Consider the following 21,273-nt stretch of genomic DNA (forward strand, 5'->3'; position numbering starts at 1 on the left):
TGCCTGCACTTTGCATACATTTTTTTTGTCCCTTAGGAATAAGAATTTGTGGAGGAGACAGTTTGCAGAAACACTTTCTGCTCCACACAACTATCCTCAGTGGTACCTTGCCACTCTCTCTAAACAGAGTTGTAACCAACCTGTGGATGTACCATTGTAAAATGAAGGCACTAAATATCATTCTGACTCTGTCAGTAAGATTCCTAGTGGGCACCTACCTCACTCATCAGAATCTGAGGGAGAACTTCCTGGGCATCTGATGAGGAAGGTCATTTACTCCAACAACAGGTTTCTGGCATTCCCTAATACCCTGACACACTGGTTAGTGCCTCCTCCTCTGCCAACACATGTATTGTTTCTGCTGTTCCCAAGAATGAAAAGTTATTCCTGCAGGCTTGTACCTAAATAACCTATTTAAGAAATACAGCATAGCGAGGCTTCTACTTCTGGAAGGGCTTAAAAGAAAAAGAGAATAAACTGAAATGCTTATGGTAAGCAGGACATCTAATGGGTCCTGTGCACAGTTGTGGCTTGTTGCCTTCTCCTTTAAGGAAAACCTGGTTAAAATATATAGTTCGAATTATGGCTGTTTGATAAAAACAGAATCATTTTAGCACAGACCCCAAACCCTGCGAATAATTGTGTCGTTAGAAATGCCAGGAGAACTGTGAGTTTTAAGCTATAAAACTAGAATTTCAGATGTGGAAGAAAACATACCAGTGGTTAAATATTTTTACCATACAGCAAAACCAGCAGAAATCCTCACCATTTAAAAAAACATTGATAAAGTTTCCTGTCATGTTTCATTTTTTTCCCGCATTTTTATTAGTGCTTATAAAACCATAAAGCCAGAGTCCTGATTCCACTTTTTTCTTATCCTTTTGGGCTTTCCCCTTTTCATAAACCTAAATTAGGACTGTAGTATTATTATCCCATATTTAGTAGTCCTAAAGAATAACTTCTGACTAGAATGTGACTGTAAATACTTTTCATGTAAATAAATGCAATCTCAGTTTTGGTAGGATTTGTATGTAAAAGAAATATGTGCAAATGAAACTAAGTGCCTTGGATAGATGGTTTGGGATTGCTGATTAATTGGAACTAAAAACAGATGAGAAAATTGAACATATGTTCTTATTCAAGTTCCCGGGAGGATTTGTCAGGGAGCTTGGCATACATTAATAATTGCTTGGAATGGATTTAATAGCTCATCTTGTAGTTTTGCACATGCAAAACAATCAGTCAGTATAAAAAGCATGGTGTCATCTGTCTTTGTTAATTAGGGATCTCGAATGCCTTTGATAATAAAGGCTAGCAATTAAGCTACAATTCCAGAGGAAGCATTTGGTTTTGTCACTTCAGGATCCATAAGCAGCAGGCGGAAGCGGGGAGGACTTCCAGGAATCTTGAAATACTTTGAGTTTATGACGTTTTCCCGCACTAGCACATGGCCAGGCTTGTTGGCTCCTCAGCTACTGAGTGCTCACAGGGGTGAGAGTGCTGGGGATGCTCCCTGGGGCATGTGGAGGCTCACAGGGACCTCTCCCCATGTCACTCCACGTGGCAGCTGCGTGCTGAGATTTCACTGTACGAACCTGATGCCAAACCCAGGCGCTTTTGCTGATGGCACTAGTATTTCTAACAATATAAGCCATAACTCCCCGAAGGAACACACTGTGCTTGTGCTCTCATCAGGTTTTCCCTGTGGGTCACTCACCTTCCCGGGTGCTCCTGGAGGACCTGGTAGACGCTAATCTGGAAGGTTTCGTTGTCGAAGCGTTCGCGGATGTAATCCTTGTATATCCGGAACTCAGCAGCCGTCACCGCTTCCCCCTCTGGGATTCTGGAGAGATCAAACCTGAACTCTCGGTAGTGGCAGCGCTGATGGTGAAACTCTCTGTCATGCTCCACTGAAACAGAAAACAGCCCATTAGCCACCTGCTTTGTTCCCTTTCCCCTCGCCATCAAACACGCTTGAGAGTTGCCACAACAGAAAAGGGCAAGAATATCTGATTGCAGCATCTCACGCTGTCACTCGGTTCATTAAAGCACGTAGGAAATACATGACTTTATCTGGGCTATTATAAGCATATATGTGTTTATCAGAATCCCTTTGAAACAGTTTTACAGCTGGCTGGTACAGGGTGTGGGGGACTGTTGTGTTTTAATGATTTTTGGCAGCTTTGTGCTTGACAAGTGACTCTGGACATTTGCCACCAATAACAACCAAGCTGCTGTGGGAAGGAGCTGAAAGAAACAGATGGGGCTTTTCAGGAGTGCAGGTTCTTGGCCTGGCTCTGCTTCTGAAAATTACACAGGCATACACACATACCCACACACATATATACACAGATTCCAGTCCTCGAGGCTTTTCATGCCAGCGACCCACATTCGGTGCCAGCTGAATTCATCACAAACTCGCGGCTCCGCTCCGAAGGGTCAAAGCTTTCATGTTAAAGGATCTTTAGTGCTTAGGGTTGTGAGGCAAATGTTCAAAGTAAGGACCTTCTTTCACCTCCCAACCCTGACTGTGAAATAACAAGGAGTGCCAGAATCTTCCCAGGACAGTGTGGGGATGGTGTGTTATCCCTTCGAGTGACAGGCCTGCCTGTCCCCTGACGGACAGCTGATGGTCTCGTGCTTGTGGATACGGAAGCGGGGGGTCAGTGCTGGGAGGAAACAAAGACTTCAAGACAGTCCTCCAGCAAGGGGGAGGCGAGGTGTCAGTGCCCCAGCCCGACACATGACGCAAATCACCCTTCTTGGGACAAATTCCAAATTAAATAGACAAGTCGGACAAAGGAAAAGGGGGAAACGGAGGTATAAGGGAATGAACTGACTCGCCCAAGGTCACACTGCATGACATTTTAAGAGCTGAGGTTTGAACCAGAGACTTCCTATATGTCCCAGTCCTGTCGTCTGTCCACTTGACCTCTCTGCAGCTTGACTGCACAATTCAAGTAGTTAGCTCTGAGATTTCCTTGGCAAAGAATGCTTGTCTTTCTACAGGCCTGATTCTCTTCTGGCAGCAGTAAATCCATTGTGTAAATCCATTGACTTAAAGGGAATTACTCCTGAAAAAAAGGAATTTCAAGCAAGAGTCTGGAAAGTGTTATTTAAATTTACAGTGCTGCACGGTACAAATGTACATCAGCACCTCGTGGGGTTCTCCCCTGTGTCAGGGACAGAGTGTGGGGAGGCTCTGGGAACCAGGCTGTGTCCAAGCATGGAGCAGGTTCAGCACTGCTTTGCTAGCCAAGATTCAGCTGCTGGCCATGGACTCTTCCTCCTCTCTCACATCCCTTCTGTGAGGAGTCCAGGGCTCACAGTTTGCCACTGTGTGATTGCTGTTCAGGGAAATACTTCAGAGCTCTTACTCATAGCTGGGATTCATCTTAGAGAGTTTTTTAGGTATGAAACCTCTACACTTTCCAAGACAAAGGTGATTAAGTTCAGCAAATGGTTTTGTAGGTTGGGCAGTTACACCTCTAGCTAAAACATCTCATAAGCCTCACGGAGATCGTTCAGTGTCTCATACCCTGACGTGGGAGAATATTGTGAATATTCACCAGTGTCTGTAAAACATTTGGCAGGCTAAAACTGCCCTGGAAGTGCTAGCAAAACTATTAAATTTACCTCAATCCCTTTCCTCCAAACTACTCCTAACAGAATAAGATACTAAGAGTGTGATTTCAGTCTCAAAGGAATTTGTCTGCACCTAAATTATAGGGGGGAGGGAAAAACACTCTAATATAAAATAGCTCCTTTAACCACAGCTACAGAAGAATGACTATAATGCTGTGTGGTTTTAGTTGTATTACAGATAACACCACAGGCAGGGTGTTAGCAGTAGGATGTACCAATATGATTTGCTTCCAAAGACGTGGGAAGGCTAAATTTCCAAAGGTGGGTGTACCTTTTCAGTGTATATGTGTGATGACAACTACATCAGCCAACACTGGTCTTTAGCTGCACTTTCTACACAAGGTCTGACAACAAGCACACGAAGATGAAACTTTTTGGGGTGCTGCTAGAGTTCACAGTGATTTCCTCTGCAGAGCCCTAGAAAAAATGTGTCATATTAGTATGAAAAATTAACAGCCAGGGTCATAAAATAAAGAGCCTCCAAGTTTGAACTTTCCCATACTTTGCAGATGTTAGGATATAGGGTTTTGGCCTGAGCCATCTTTAGTGTTAAAGCAAACATTCCTGTGGCTATAGTCATTAAGATCATGAAAATATGTGGATATGTAACTGAAGAAAGAATCCCAAGAAACCCTTCAACTCAGTGTTTATTGTTTTTCCCCTTTTTCTTTGCACTCTGGACCTATCTGCTGACCCAGAAGTAACAAATCCTTTCAGAACTAATTTATGAGAAACACTGACCCTGAATCAACATCTGTTAGATGACTGCAGTAAATCTTATTACATAATTAAACACCAAAATCTATGTTAAAATAACGTTAAGGGTCTGACTTGAACTCATAAAAGCAAGACTCTTCATTATGAAGGCTGAAATCCTATCCCTAAGTCGTACTGCTGTGTGTTGGTATTTGGGAACATATGGTACAGTATATAGGATCGAGCACTTTTTGTAGACCCCAGTAATACCTTCAGCACAACAGCACGGGGTAAGCAGAGGAGCGCTCAAGGAGCCTGAGTTTCCTGGGTTTGATGGGTGTTAGACCTTTGACAATACTGCAACTGGGTCATTTCCAGTTAATTACCTGAGGAGTTTGAAGGGGGAGAGTGAAGGGTAGTGTTAAGGAAAAAAAAAGGGATGGGGGAAGTGGCATTTTAAGCGTTCAGTGAAACAGTTGAGAGAATTGCAGCGGCTCTTTGAATGTGACTGTAGTTTCTCCAGTAGATCTATAAAATCCATGATGCCCATTGACACAACATACCATAAGAATGTTTTGATCATTCTTGAAGGACTTAGTCCCAGCTGTTTGTCAGCCATTACATGTTATATGCTCCCTTAAAAGTCACCAAGCAATATGAATATTTGCTGGATTCGATTCAGAGCCCTTTTGCCCACAGAACCTGAACTCATGTTTGTTCCAGGTCCACAGTTCTTACAAATCACTACTACCCAAAGGCTTTGGTGAATGGTTTTAGCCCAGATCCTAATTGCAAACATTGGAAATTCCAGCTCACAATTCAAATGCCTTGGCAAGGCAGCTGCTTGGAGAGGAAGCCAAAGCTCTGGATGTGCAATCAAAGGTTGTAAAATAGGAAAAGGAAGAACACCCTTGAAAAATAATTTTGCTGTCAGGCTGTGTGCCTTAGCTGTGGGAAAACAGCAGACTTCCTCTCCTTAAAAAACAATCCAAAGTCACTCACAGGTGGGGCATGTGTAAATGTGTGCCTCTCCTCATTCTTGGAAGTAGTATCACATTTTGGAGGCACAAACACTGCTAAAAAATTCTGACCTAATTTAACACATGGCTCAAAATTTGCAGAATAACTGGGCATGGTGAGTGTGGCAGTTAATTGGAGCTACAGTGGATGAGGATCATCAGACACTCCCTCTGGCACAGTCCTTTGGGAAAGGAAAGGTTGGGATGGAGTTGTGAGCTGTGGGATGGAGACGGACAACAGATTCACAAGAAAATAAGCAAGACACCAAAATGTACAGGACAATTAAGGTGATCCAGCCAAAACAAGCAATATCTCAAGTTAGTGGTTATCAGCAACTTCACCACACCTGTCTCAAATATGCAAGTAAGATCAGCATCTTTGAAAGTTTGGCCTTGCCTATCTGTGCAGGATCTGAATGCTGCACAGGCTGCACTATCTGATAGAGATAGGGCTCTGAGCTCTCTGAAGTCTTTTGTCTCTCCAAACTGACTCTGTTGTGGCCTGATGGTGACGCAAGAGGAGACAGGACTGGCATAGTTTTGTAACGACAGGGATGGTCAAAAGAAAACAGGATGGATACATATGCTCAGGTGTGAAGTAGCCGGGTATCAGATCAAAAAATATGGGAAAGATGGAGATAAAATGTCAACAAATACTGGGTACTTGTTTTGACGTGTCCTGAAGTGTACTTTTCAGATATAGAACTTGGAAACATCAAGATGCAGGGATGAAAAGGTGTAGCTGTTGATGTCAAGAACTCGGAGCAATATGGTTGAAACAAGTACTAAAAAAGTAATGTTGGACAGAAAAGCTTGTGGTCCTGACTGAACACCCCAGGGTACCCAAACTTCTAAAGCAAATGACACACCAGCATAAAACTTAAACTTAGGCTGATCCCATGTTTAGCTATTTTCACAGCAAAATATGTTGAGACTAGAAATAAGCACCCCAACTGTTTTCAGCTTCTTTGTAAATCACTGCTGGTAAGTGAAAAGCTGACCTGAGCTAATTCTGTAAACACTGGTTGGACCTCTGGGTTTGTAATATGGATTGATGGCAGGCAAGGCATGACATGTGACAACCGAGATTATGCTGAGACATAGCTTGCAGTATTATTATTTCCCTCGACACATCCTGGTTCAGCCCTTGTACCCAGCACAGTAGCACCAGCTCCGTGTGTCCAGCAAAGAACCAGTGAATCACAGCAGTATTTTTCCAAGAATTAACTGTGTTAAAAAACAATTATTATGAAAGCTTAAGAGCTAATCCAAACTCCAGGGGAGTCAAAAAAATAATTTCTACTAATTTCAATGGATTACGTGGGAGGCCAATTACCTACCCAGGTATTTTTTACGCTCTTGTTTTCTGAAGATGCAAAACTTCTTTTTCACAAAGAAAGTCAACACCAGATGAATAGATTCTGTGCTCAGGCTGCCAAACTGGGAAAGCTTTGGTAATTCCATACTTCATCTTCCCTGGTACATTTGAGTGATGCACTTGGAATATATTCTGAATATATAAACAAGTAAAAACATACATTTTCTTGTTAACGCTTTTGCCTGATAATATGTTAATTTTTTTTATAAGGCCCTTTAAGAGTAGTTGTCTCATTTATTGTAGTGCTTACAATCTGAGCTACTTGTTTCTCATTTACAATGAAAAAAAGCACCGGGAGGAATGTGCAGTAGGGTGTCTGCAACTTCTTTACTCCCAAAAAAGGCCAGAAGGGATTTGTAAAGGACTTTAATCTCAAATAGATTAAAGGTCCTGAATTCCTGAGACTAAAAGATAAGTCAAAGGAAAATAGATTCCAAAAGACAACACCCCCTTGCCTCAGCCTCTCAGCCAGGCGGCTGCTGAGCCATCAGCAGTTGCCTAAGCAACCCCTCAGAGATTTGGATGGCAAAAAAAATCTGCCATATTCCGGCATCAAGGTCTAACAGGTTTTTGAAGTCTAGCTGTACCTGCCTTGCCCCAAGGACAAAGTCATGTAGATGAATTTAGCAGGTAGGAAGGTCTTTATCTGCCTTCCCTCCGATAGCTGCAGAGCTACAGAAAATGGACACTGTTTGTTCAGAGGTGGCTGGGGGCTGCCTGGCTTGTCCTGAGAGCCAGTGGATTGATCCTACCCTTAGCATTTCCATGAAAGGGCAAACTACACTCTGCATTACACTGTTTGCATCCACCAGTGCAAAATCTTGTTTGAATTTTCTGGGAAAATTTACCTTTATTTCCGTCCATCACCACCCCTTGTGATTGAAGCCAAAACTTCAGAAACTCTGTTGTACTGTTCCAGTGCAGAGCACGAGATTCTCAGAAACCAGCTGCCCTGGGACCAGCTCCACCTGGGGTCCATGAGTCCTTTCAGCCCCTGCTTTCAGAGGGAAGGTCTGCTCCTATCTGCTGCCTCACCCTCCTGTTTCCCTTGGGAAGTGTATTCAACTGGAAAATAATTTTCCCTTCCCCAGATGAGATTTTGGGTGGATCCTGTCCTCTCCCAGCTCACCACAGCGCCCAGGAGTGGTGGCAGGAGGACTGGGGACCTCCCAGCATGGTGGGAGGGAGGCCAGGGCCACCCCTTGGACTCTGGGCCTGTGGTGGTTGTGAAACTGGGCTGTAAATTTTCAGGATGCCAAATTCGAGACCTCTTGATGGGATTCTAATTAACAGGCATTAAATGTTCCCTCTATAAATTGCACTTCTTTGTCTCTAAATTGGTGGATAAAACCATGGCATTTATGAAATATAGGCCTTTTTTCCTTATGTTACTGAGGTTGAAGAAGGAGGAAACCAATTAAGGGAAGGATCCAGTGGTCTGCAGCTGAAAGAACCTACTGGGCTCAGCAGGATTCCTGACTGAGCAAGAAGTGCGAGGTCAGTCCTTATATTTTTCTGAGTAAAAGGAGGACTATAAAAAAGATTGCAATAATGTCATGCCAGGCCACAGTCTGCGAAGGCACACATTTCCCTCCTCATTGTGCTTGACAGCAAGAGTTACAGGGGCAGTGGCAGGAAATTTATAATGGCAAGAATTTGGGAATGTGAAGTTCTGTGATTGGTTTTCATTTGTTTCATTCTCTCGGCTACAAGATTTACATGCTGACATTAGGCAGCTAAAGCAGCAGTTAAAGAAATATTTGAAGAAATAGTTGGAGATTATAAATTGGAAGTTCTATAAATGGAGTAGAACAAATGTCCTGGGTTGCGTGATGAGATTTTTTTTTTTTTAAAGAGTGATAAAAACAGTATTTGGAGGGCTTTTTACATTGAATAGTTGCAGTTCTCCAAGTCATCTAAAAGCTACCGCAGGTTTTTGGAGAAGCCTAAGGCAAAACAAATACTGCCTTAATTTTGGTCTGTGAGATAAGCTTACTAGAAAAATAGCCTGTGGGTTTTTTTCTATAACTCATTAATGCATCCCATCGCCAGGGATTGCTGCCATCCTGACACTTCTAAAAACACAGTCAGTCCTTCAGACACAGGCCCAGCACCCCCAGGCACCTGGGGACTCTGGGCTCATCTGCCAAAGCCCTGTCCTGATGGGGCTGCTCTGAGCCAAGGCAACACTCAGCAGAAGAGAACCTGCACCCAGGCGCTCATGGACCCATTTTATAGCCAGGTAGAGGGAGGTGAAGGTGATAAACTATTTCTTGCATGGTAAATTCAGTGTGTGGCAGGGCAAGTCCTGCCCCATCCATGGGTGGAAAGCAGGACTAACGTACTAATTTCAAATGAGATGAAAACCAGGCTCTATAAATCCTGATCCCCAAACCCAGAGGTTAGAAATTCTTTAGTGTTCATTCTGCAAAGTGATCTGGGGTAAGCATTTTTGCCTCAAAAAGGGGGGAAAAAAACCCTCTGGAGTTAATATTCTTCCTTTAGCCATCACTTCATTTTTTCAGCTTTCAGCATGAAGGTGGTGTTGCCAGCAAGACCACCTAGCCACAAACCCAGCAGGGAGCTTCCAAAATTCTTCTAAACACTGACTCCTTGTTATAAATTGAAAAGTGGTAATAGCAACAGTGCATATCACATCTGTGCCAGGCCGGGCCTGGGAAGCAGCAGCCTCCCTGCTGCCGAACACAACTTGGAAAGATCCTTTCAGTCCACACATGTATCAGCATTAGCCATTTCTTTGTCAACAAATCCCTTAATACGTACCCTTTCTATCATGTACAGATGTCCAAAAAATAATGGAATACTGTACTACAAGATTAAACACTTTAATGTCAGCATATGTGTTGCATGACTCTGAACAATGGTATCATTGTGCGTGTACAAACAGCAGGGCGAGGGAAGATGGGTTTAATTATCTCCGAAGCAGCAGCAAGTTCTTCCTGACTAAGTCAAACTTCAGCTAGCAAGGACTGCTCAGGGCAGAAATTGGTGTTTCTCCCTTCCTGATGTTCTCCCAGTGTTGGGGTTAGTGTCGTACCCACATCAGGCAGGGCTTTGGAGCACGATGTGGAGCCACCTGCTTCCCTGGGAGCCATGAACACGGTGTGGGGGTGAAAGGATGCTGTGAGTCACCACATCCTCTCGCCCCATGTGTCACCCAGGAGCCTTTTAAGTTAAAATTCCTTAGTATGGTCGACGCTAAAGGGGAAATATACTCACTGGGAGGAAAAGGGACAGAGAGAAGCATGCATGCTGCCTTCTGCATTTGGAGACATTCCCTGCTGGGATTTCTCTGCAGACACTTTAGGGCAATGCTGGATGGTAAAACTATTTCTTCTTAAAGAACGGATGTTCTTTAAAAAATATCTGGGCAGGTTATGCACAGGTAATCTATTTTCTTTTCTGAGTGTGCCCTGATTGGTACCCGTTTACTCTGTGGTTTCTCTGCTGAAAGCAGAGCCAGACTAGATGAAAGGTATTGTGAAAAATTTACACGTGGGACTGCTCTGTGAACACGAAAGTCTCCTAATAGTAAACAGACTGATCGTGGTGCGAATCCTGATGCTGTTTGCTGTGTCTGTATGTGTATCTGGGGAAAGCAAAGTTAAATAAGCAGGGAAGAGTTGTGTTTCTTCAGAATACCTTATTCACAGACTCATCACTTGAAACACAGCAGCATATGGAGCTGCAATCCATCTTCAGCTGTTGTAATGCACTGAGGATTGCTGTGGGATTTGGGGGGTGTGAGGGGATGGAGAATATGGGCGAGTGACAGGGGAAAGAAATAAATGGGAGTTCATGAAGTTGTTCCTTTCAACAGACTCCCTGTATTTCTACCTCCATCTTCCTGGAATCCACTGTAAGAAAATGTCCTGCAGGGCCTCCAACACCAGCATCTCAAATCTTGTTTCTCTTCCTCCTTTCATGGGGAAGGACAGTGCTGACTTGGGGATTTGCCCCAGCAGCTCTCCCATTCCCAGCACCTTGGGGGTGGCATTTTTCCAGAGGGACCTAGAGGCAAGCTGGGGACTGTGGTGATTCTGCAAAACGTGTCTCCTACTGTGTCCTCCCAACTGGCCAGCATTGTGGCCACCACAAATGTCTCAAGCTCTCGTGCTGGCACTGGGAGAGTGCTGGCATTTACCCTCGACAGACTGCATGGACAGATCAGGACTGTTGTGTGTCTCCTGCCCATCAAGGGTAACCTCAGCTCTTCTCTACACCCCCTCTAGTAATGTCCCTGTAGCCAAACTGTGCAGTGAGCAAAATGACAGGCAATTGCTCCTGCTTTCTTTTCTCTGTCTGTACTGTATTGCACAGTATGGAATAACACAGCCTGAGAGCAGAGACATGCTGCTGTCTAATACATCCCCTCAACACTGAATCCTCTGGATGCAGCTGTGGGAGGCATGTAAAGATGCAGGAATACATTTTTCTTTTTCTCATTTGAACAGAGATGATTCCTACATTACACTGCTTGCTCTCTTTTTGTAATGCAGGGAGCAGCAAGGCTGCTTTCCTGGTGCTATGAAATCAGGCAGTTGTGTCTGGTGAGCCCAGTTTCCCAGGGAAGCTGTGCCAGCATTAGGTGTGAACTCCAAGTCACACATTTAGCCAGTGCATCCAAGGGTCAGGGAGATAGTGGCAGCCTGGGGAGGAGGGGGAGGAATCACGATGAGGATCAGGACAGTGGAGACTGAGATGGCATCCGCTGCACAGAGAAGGGCAGTACTGGTCTAGAGGAGAAAGCAGGGTGGTAGGTGTCTCAAGGGTGAGGAGGCTGGAGAGCACAAAGAGGGAGAAAAGTTAGTGACAATATGGTTCACTGAGAAAAATAATCCCCCAGTCCAACCAGCAGACAAATGGGGCCCAAGGTGCTTCCTGCAACCTGCTCTGAGGCTGGAGGCCTCTCAAAAAATCACTGATGCAAAAAACAGCAGCCTGCCTGTCTGCTTGTACACACAGTGTTCAGCAAATGGAAACACATTCCCAGGCCCAAGCAAGGAGAGACAAGCAGCTGAACAAATCTGGTCAGAAACCACGTGTATTCAGCCAGGGGAGATAAGAGGCAGAGTGAGAGACTGCTACAAGGCAAACCTAAAATGGGCTATTTGGCATGAAATGCAAATTTTTGAATAAGAAGATTCGGGTCATTCTTGAAAGCTTCCAAGTGTGAAACAGTTCTTCACTTTGGACCAAATTTCAGAGCAGGGAGAAGGCAAGAAAGTTTCCCTGAAGTGTTTTTAGCCAGCTCTAACCTAAGCTCAGGTAAAGGAAGACAGCCCACAGTGAGTGGCAGTCTGGAAGGGAGCTCATCCCTGGAGGGCTTCCCTGCCCTGTGTCTGCCCAAGGGAAGGACTAAACATCTCTGCAGGAAGCTGGGAGCCTGCAGCACAGGCACCTTGATCTGCAAGAGGCACGTGCAGAGGACATGCAAATTAAAAACAAATCATCACACAGTAACTCTTCCATGCAGAGATGCAACAGCATCAAATTATGCTCTTGCATTCCTGTAACTGCACTGGGGAAAAGTAAGAAGTCTTCAAATGTATTTGATAAATTAGATACTATTCATAACAAACAGCCTGAGTCAGTAATCTTGGGGAGGTCACTGCCCGAGTGTCTCTGATGTGTTTATACAAAACAGACAGAAATGGGTAAATGTACCAGTGGTGCCTGGAGAGTGAGTTCACCCACATGGTCGGGCTCCTCTGCCTCACACTGCCCAGTCACAGAGGATATTGCCTACCAACCTACTTTCAGCTTTTCCAAATCTTGTTTCCAGGGCAAAAAGAACTTTATGAAAGTTGTGCTCATAATCTGATGCTTTCCAAGCTTATAAAATGCTAATTATCTTCCACTACATGATTTTTTTCAAGCTGCCCTCTGTTTCTTATTACTAATGCTGTATCATTATATAGCATAAAGTTACTTAGTACAGCAAAAGATTCAACAACACTTGCAAAACTGATAGAGAAAGAAGGACTGAATTCTGGACTGGTACAGCTGGTTTAAGGTATTTTAGAAGTAAATGAAATCAAATGAGAATTTATAATCCTTCCTGAGGTCTGGATTCCATCAGACTAAACTCATTAGGCATTAAGGTGCAGGTGCAGCTAAATAAAGGATTGTTCTGCTTTCCTTAATACCATAGATTCACATCTTGAGTTCAAAATAAAAGTCTTTTAAAAGCACATGTATATATTGTGCATCTACTGGCAACACTTGAAAGAGAAAGTTCAGCTGATGGAATCTTCAAATGCCTCATTTTTGCCAAAGGAATGTGCCCATTTCTGCACTGACTGTACTAAGGGACACGAGTGAGAAGTGACTGGACATTGGCCTCTTAAGGTTTATTCATTTCAATTGCATCAGGCTTCCTTTCATCTACTGAACAGCTGCCCAAATAAATAGCCTAAATCTAATTAATCCTCCTTTAATATTGGATTGCCACAACAATACCAGCATCCCCCCAAATACTGCAGAGTGTGGGTCTACACCTGCACAGGCTCCCTGGGAGGAACATGGCAGGAGTCACAGGGAATCCAGCCTTTCTTGTAGCTTGCTGTGATAAAAGGAAAATAATTCAAGAACCAGTTTCCCAGGTTTGAACCCATACGACTTGCTGGATTTCTCAGCTGAAATCCCAGATTCTGGATTTGTTGAGAAAGCAGCTTGTGGAATATTACAAAATGACCAGTCGATATCAGGCACGAAGCCATCAGATAAGAATCTCAGCCTTTGATTGTAATCAGCACTATTTCAACTTGGAATGTGTACACTGAGCTGTGCCCTAAGACCATGATCAGCCAGGCTTTTCGAGCTTCCTATGCACTAACAAACATCTGCAGCTCTCGGCCAGGCAAGTGCTGGGAGATTAGGGGGCAACAAACTATTCAGGGGAAAGGTCTGGCTGCCCCAGAGGGGAAATCCCTGCTGGAGCAGTGCTTGCCCTGCACCCGGGCTGTTACAGCTATTGCACATTTCTCAGGTGTTCTCTGTGTGGGAGGTCCAGTGATATCAACACCGTTTATAAACCAGGATTATTCAACAGAAACACAATATTTGGAGGGATGGGAGGAAACATTTTGGAGAATAATCATTAGATACTTCAGTTACTGCTTAAAAAGATACTGCAGAGTGCCCTCGCCTGTGCAAGTGTGACTTCATGACCTAGTTCACATTTTTCTCTGAGATCATCATGTTTCCTCTGTGCTGTCAAGACAGCCGAGCTCAGGTGGGGCACTGAGTTTGGGACACAGGAGAGGAGGTCACTGCCTGGAATGATCCTCCCTGCTGGCCACTGCACATCTCTCACTGTCCTTTTGCCTGCGATGGGACTCGTAGCTTATGTGTGAGATGGTTTTGCTTTCTAGGAATGTTTGCTGTGCTACACATTTAGTTTCACTGAGAAACAGGCAGGAGGCTGTTTATTCTTTTAATAACTCTATACAGGCCTGAGAACTATGAATATTAAAGATCTGGGAGTTGATGACATCCACATATATTTCCGTTGGCAGATGTAAAACGCCGGTGATGGCAGGTTTAAACTATTATTTCAGAGATGTCCTCAGGAAGGCAAACATATACGTGTAGAGTGTGTGCACATGTCTGTCCCCTTTGCACTGTAAACGTTGGTGGCCAATGCCTGAGGCAAAACGGCATCTGATGGAGGGGCAAAGATTTATTTTCGGTTTAATTGCCACCCACGATCCCTATTATACAAGAGGAATTTTTTTTTTTTGGTACGAGATAAGCCCATCAGTGACATCAGCAGCACCTAGCCCTGCATACCACACTGTGGATCAGGGCTGGATTCCTGACACTGAGCCTCTCACTAGGGCTGGGCCATCCCAGCCTCCTGAGTCAGCCCCTAACAACAGCATTTTCTGTTTTGTTTTGGGTTTTTGCGTATCTTCAAAAGCAATTTTGCAACTGCAGTTCTGGGGTAAAAGATCAGCTGTTGTAATACGCCCTCGTGTCCTCGCATGGGTTTGGTGTGAATGAAGGGAACGCAGTTCAGTCCTGTTGCGTGCAACTGGTAAAAATAGCACAGAAATGAGTGTATGGGGTTTATGAAAGCGTCTCTGAAGGAGCAGGAGCACAGATCATCCTTCTCCAGCTCGGTCCCTTGCCTACCAGTCACTACTCGTTTGTTGGACTACAACTGCCAACACAGGCAGGAAAGACTTTCAGTGTATTAGACACACTGACTTAGATTTTCCCCCTACTCTGTATATTTTCAGTGAAACAGCTCCCATCTCACAGTTGTGGACTAATGAGTAAAATGACAGTTACTGTTTTCTAAAAAAATATTTGGGATTTGCTCGAATGCGTTTCTTTCTGGATTCTGTTGTGTATTTCTGTATTCCCTGTGTTAGGTTTTAATGTAGTGTAACAGTCAGAGATTTCCGTGGATATGGACTCTAATATTCTGGTAATTTGATTATAATGCATGCCATGGATTGCAGGAACTGTTGTATTCAGAGGTCAAAGTTGTGTCCACACCAGTGAGAGAAGTTTTACACCGCATGTCTGATTTGCTTCTCCTTTTCACCTGTCTCGGGAGACAAATGATTCATCACATAGTGCTGAAATATCTTCATCTTCTGATTTGGGCCAGGATTTTACAGTGGTTACCCAAGAGCTTCTCTTTGACCTGAGGAGAAAGATCTGTGCTGAATGATTCTTTTTCAGTTCTTCTTTTCTGCAGTTTATTACAAGTATATTTGTGTAATTAGGGGGCCCAGTAGTAATGCTGTTAAAATACAAGTGGGCACATTTATTGTTTCCTCCAAAAGGAAACAACCAGTCTCTAGCAGTTCTGGTTTTTCCCTGCCTCAGCTGAACATTTACTGCTTTATGTAGCTAGCAGATTGTGAGGCTAAAGTTACTTCTTTTTTTTTCTCCCTTTTATTTCTTTTTGTTAAAAAGAAAGGAAAAAAATCCCCTCCTTTCTCTTAACAAATGCTGGATATTTTAAGGATATGGTCAGAAAGGGGAACTTAAACTCAGCATGATGTTTATAGTGCCACACAAGCTCCAGGAAAAGTGATGTGCAGTACTCTTTATTAACATCTAAAAAGTCCCTGTGGGATTATAACGACTGCAGAGTAATAAACAAATAAAAGTAGCAAGATTAAATTGTTCAGAATATTTTTAGTGATGGAAGCAATAAGTTTTAACCTTAAGAACCAGGGGAGGAGCAGCTAGCATCGAGCATGTGAACAGAACAAATACAATCGGGAAATGATTCCTGTTAGTGATGACTGGTTATCACTGATGGCATTATAGATATTTGGCTGATGAAAATAAATTGTTGAAATACTGATACACAACAATTTGAACACTACTCAACTGTAAGCACTAGAAGCTGGAATTGCTAAATTACAGTAATTTTTAATCTTCCATTTCAATGGTAGACCTGAACTTGCTTTCCCTTGGGGTGCCAAAAGACTCATTAAAGTCAATGGGTGTTCCAGGTAGACAGGGAGGGAAATATGACCAGCCCTATTCCCAATCCTCAGGAAGAAACCTGTCTCTCCATCGGAATTATAACTCCCAACTACTGACGCTGTATTATTTTATGAGCATTTTTTAGTAGTTCTCCCAGAGTTCTTTCTGATCTCTTTTAAAAAGTTTTATTGCCACTGTGCTGTGGGAAGAACAATTGGTAAAAACGAGACGGCCCTGACAACGCCAGGGAAACGTGGCGGCTGAAGGCAGAATTTGGCCCAGTGGCTCCAGTAAGAGAGTCAGATCTCACCCTGATTTACAGCCCCCCAGACTGGGCACAGGACACTGTGCCAGCTCCTCGGATGGTGTCAGGGGTGGTGACTTCACCGCCGGGGTGGCCCAGGGCCAGGCTGCTCCAGCTGAGGATATTGCCTGGTGACATCAGTGGGGTCCGTGGAGGTGTGATTCAGCCCAGCACCACGCTGGGAGGCTGCAGCCTGACGAGAGGAAACTTTGTGCTCATTCCAAAGGCAGTTGTGTACAACAGGGAAAACCTTAAAAAACGATGCGCCGGGAGATTATCAGAGAGATGGGGCTCCCTCATCACACAGAGCCCGAGGGGCACTTGGTCGTTTTAATTATTGCTTAGAGGGAAGCAGCGCCTTCCCTCTCCCCTCCTTTTCCTTGTTTTTTTTATTTTTAAAGGAAGGCAGCTTTTAAGAGCGTGCCATGAAGATCTAAGTTAAAGGATTTTCTCTGCTACAAAGCCTGCATAGTTTCCCAGGCCAGGTGGACCCGATAGCACTGACTGCATGCTGAAAAATCTCATCCCCACCCTTCAGGCACTTTAATTGTAAGCCTTTCCAGATACACTGGATAAACACTGTCAAAATGAACCTGAAAGGGTTGTTGTTGTTGGTTTAGCCCTTAAATAATTATGAGTTTGTCTGTCTAATTACAACATAATCTTGTTTAAACTTGGATGGCTATTTGCAGGATCCCTCAAATGAGGTGGAAGCAGAAACACTGAAAAAATGAAAATTCCTGCTTCTTCCACTTTAGGAAAAGGAAAAAAAAGAGTTTTTACTCCTGTAAAATTTAATTCAACCTGATAACAAAAGACTCTAACTTGGAAGCTACTGCAGTAGGATAAAGATGATAAAGAATAGTGTGGGACCTCCAAGATGCAACAGAAACTTAATCCTCGACGGATAAAATTTTTCAAACAGTTTAGAAATAGCTTAAGGTAATTTACGGGAAGACTTGAGTGACAAAGCACATTACTTGAAGTGCCTTTCCCTCACTAGGCACTTTCTAAATTCTTTCTCTTTCATTTCTTTACTCTCAGGAGACTTTTAAATCCAGTGAACCAAAACAACACTTTGTTTGTTGGTATAGCACAGGGCTGGCACAGATGGCAGACACTGCACCTGTTCCAATAAACCAGGGAAATGGAGAGATAAACCATAGCACTCATTAAGAGGAATCTACTGAAACATGAACAATTTGTATTTTGAACATCTTCCAGGAATAAAAGGAGAAATACATAAACAGACCTTGTTTTTACCAACATCAGTTTAAAATAAACTTGTTTAAAGGGAACTTCACGTTTGTTTCATGTACAAAGGCAGACATACCACTAAAGAAACTATTACGCTTGATTTTCTTTAAGAAAGCAAATGATTTTATCTAGCTACTCCTTTCTTCTAAAGAAAAATTATCTGTTGGCAGTTTAATCAAAATCAGTTAATTCCCCTGTTCCTTAGTTGTGGCAGCTTTTTTTGCTCTTACATTTTCTCATGCTGAGTAATATCACATTCTTACAGTCTAGTTCAGAATGATCAGAGGAACAACACAAACTAAAGTCCATCTGCTCATCTATTAATAAATAACTAAAATTATTAGGTGGGGGGAATTGTTTGGATAGTTAGCAACAAAGTTCCCTGCAAAACAGCTTTTTTCTAGGCACAGGGAATATGCTATGTAATATCTGATAGATTATTAGAAAATGTTAAATGGGAAGAAACATTAAGTAATAGTTACTCAAAGGATACACTTCTTCAAACATTTGTCTTGATCATCAGTGCTTGTGCTGTTCAACATCCCATACATCTCCCTCTATTTCTCTCTCTCTCACACACACACAAGCATTAAATACAAAATGTCATGAAAATTCCTAAGTATCGTTTAATGTTGGCAGCCCTGCACTGTAAAGCCATTTACATAAAACTGTGGTTGGCAGCTCTCACTCTTCCATGGGAACAAATTAACATTGGCATTCCAAACACAGGAAAGTAAGGAAATTAGAAACACAGTTTATATTTGGCCAGTGCTTTGAAATACTGTACCATGCTACTGATGTCAATTAATGAAAAGCAGAATTTTGCGGAGAGGGTCTGGTTTTGAAACACATTAACACACGTTAAACATGTTTGCACAGGAACTGGATTGTAAGCATCTTGGTTCCAAGACAATAAAGCAATTACACTAAAACTTGTAGTCTCAAAGTTGCCATGAATTCAGTCCACTCAGCCTGGATCACTAAAGGATTTTCACTGACTCTGAGAGGTAGATGATACAAATGTTTAAAAAAAATGGATAAAGCACAGTGTTGTAGGGATTACACCCAAGGTGGCTTTTATTTTACCTGCCGTAAATCAGGTGTATTAATGTATAAATAATGGAATTGTAGAACACATACCCAAATAAAGGGGGGGCTCAGGAATCTTTGTATCTTTTATCAGCAAAATAAGGATTTCCAGAAGGACTGTTTGAATTAGAATCAGTTCAAACTTTGCCACCTGCAACCTTTTTTGTAGCAAAGATTTTTACTGACAAAATCTTCAACACTGAAAAAATCTAGATGGCAGTTTATCTGCTGGCACAATTCCACTGACTTCAGTGGACTTACTCCAGCACGGAATTCGGCCCTGCAGTCTTTACAAGGCGCTGTTTATTTGTACTATGATTCAGATATTTTGATACCAGGAATCTTTCAGCACTGAAGTTTCTCCATATGAAATATGTCTTGTATTAAGAAATATCAGTTTCACATTTTTGTCAAACATTATTTGTTAAATTCTGTTTGTTGCAAAGATGGGAATTCAGCTGTAGTTCAACAACATGGATCGGGCTAATAATGATAAGCAGTGACTAATAGGAGCTAGTTCATGTTTTGATTATTTGCAGCAAAGGAAACTTCCCTCAGAAACAATTTCAAGATTAGGAGAGAAAACTGTGTGAAGCTCTAGCAGAAACTACTGCATGCTCATTATTTCAACACAGGGGCATTTCTTTGGCCCAATTCTGCTCTCAGTGGTGCTAGTGTAAATCAAGAGGGAGTTTATGGGAATTACTTTGGACGTAGAGTTGTATAAATGAGACCACAGGGCCAGCTCCAGTAGAAATTTGACAATTTACACCAATGAAGACCTAGCCAAGAATTTTCTCTTGGGTTTCCATTTTTCCAAACATAAGCGTGTGCAGAACTTTATCCGTGATTAGTCCTCGTGAGCAGTCCCATTTACTTCAAACAGTTGCAGAAGGAAAATATTCATCCTGAAACTAATTTAAACAGCTCTCTCATTTCTTTATAAGTTCCTTCCATTTAGAGAAGAAATATATATAATAGCATAGTTTATTTATATACAATAATATATGCATTTTTATATATGGGTGGTTAATTCACATAAGTACTTTGATGCAGGCCCCAGAGAGGAAAATTGGAAAGGGCTTAAAATATCATGGTCTCTTAATGCTATATATCAACAGGTAGTCTGTTTATCTGGCATATTATCAAAATTTGCTTACTTGTGTTCTTGCTCAGATGACTTCATCCACCATTGCAACTTCTCACTGGTATTAATCCAGTTAGAACAATTTAGAAGTATAAAACTAAATGTGTTATCATTTTAACCACAAATTAACAGTTTCCATATAAATATTAGCATTTCCTCACTTGATTCAAGGGATAGCAGCCATAATGGCACTAACAGTATATTTGATTTAAACTAATTAAAAACAGGGGCTCTTGCAATTTAATATATTGATTTTACCAGTGGGACTTAAATCTTTTATAATAAGTGTACACAGCTGCACCACTCACCCACCGCCACTTTTAAACCTAATCCCTGCATTCCTCCTGACAATAACATGACAGAATCCACACATCCCAGTATTAGCCTTAACCCCGGTGACACTGCCAGAATGTATTAAACTAAAACATCGCAGTGTCCTATTTAAAAGGAGCCTGTCAACAGCTCTGACCGGGCTTTAATAGTTATAATCTTTTTTTTAATTAATGTTTCCAACCACTTGTGTAACCTTCTCTCACACATCTCTCCCCCCACGACCCGAAAATGTGTGTCGGGCTTATTTCCAGAAGAGAACGTAGAGCCTGGTTTTGTGCTGCCTGCCCAGAGGCCATTAAACCCCCTTTGCAGGGACACACACACACACAACACATATACACACACCACACACACACCTCCCCCCCCACACACAACACACATACACACACACAACACATATACACACACCACACACACATACAACACACATACACACATGCAACACACATACACACCACACACACACACTCATAACACACCCACACACACCCACACACACCAAACACCCCCCCACATACACATAACACACATACACACACACTCAACACCCCCACCACACACACATCCCACACAACACACACAGCACACACCCCCACAATACACACACACCAGACACCACACACACCCCCCACACATACACCCCACACACAACACACTACAACACACACACACACCCCAGACACCCCCCCACATACACATAACACACACACACCCCACAACACACACACCCCACAACACACACACACAGCACACACGCACACCCACACACCACAACCCCCCCACACAACACACAGACACAAAACCCACAACACACACCACAAACACCCACAACACACACAACATACACACAGCACACACACACACACAACATACACACAGCACACACAACATACACACAGCACACACACACAGCACACGCACAGCACAA

The 21,273-nt window shown here is 42.9% G+C and overlaps 1 protein-coding gene across 1 annotated transcript in view; it reads right to left on the reverse strand.

Moving 5' to 3' along the window:
• The window catches only part of BMP7 (bone morphogenetic protein 7), a 46,513-nt gene that overhangs the window by 19,578 nt on the left and 5,662 nt on the right, over nt 1-21,273 (reverse strand). The window contains exon 2 of the mRNA XM_027710697.2: nt 1,718-1,910. Coding sequence (XP_027566498.1) covers nt 1,718-1,910 — 193 coding nt within the window. The remainder of the gene's footprint in view (nt 1-1,717; nt 1,911-21,273) is intronic.

This window comes from Pipra filicauda, unplaced genomic scaffold, assembly GCF_003945595.2.
Source record: "Pipra filicauda isolate LSUMZ 115617 unplaced genomic scaffold, ASM394559v2 scaffold13_size5146498_pilon, whole genome shotgun sequence".
Lineage (NCBI taxonomy): Eukaryota > Metazoa > Chordata > Aves > Passeriformes > Pipridae > Pipra > Pipra filicauda.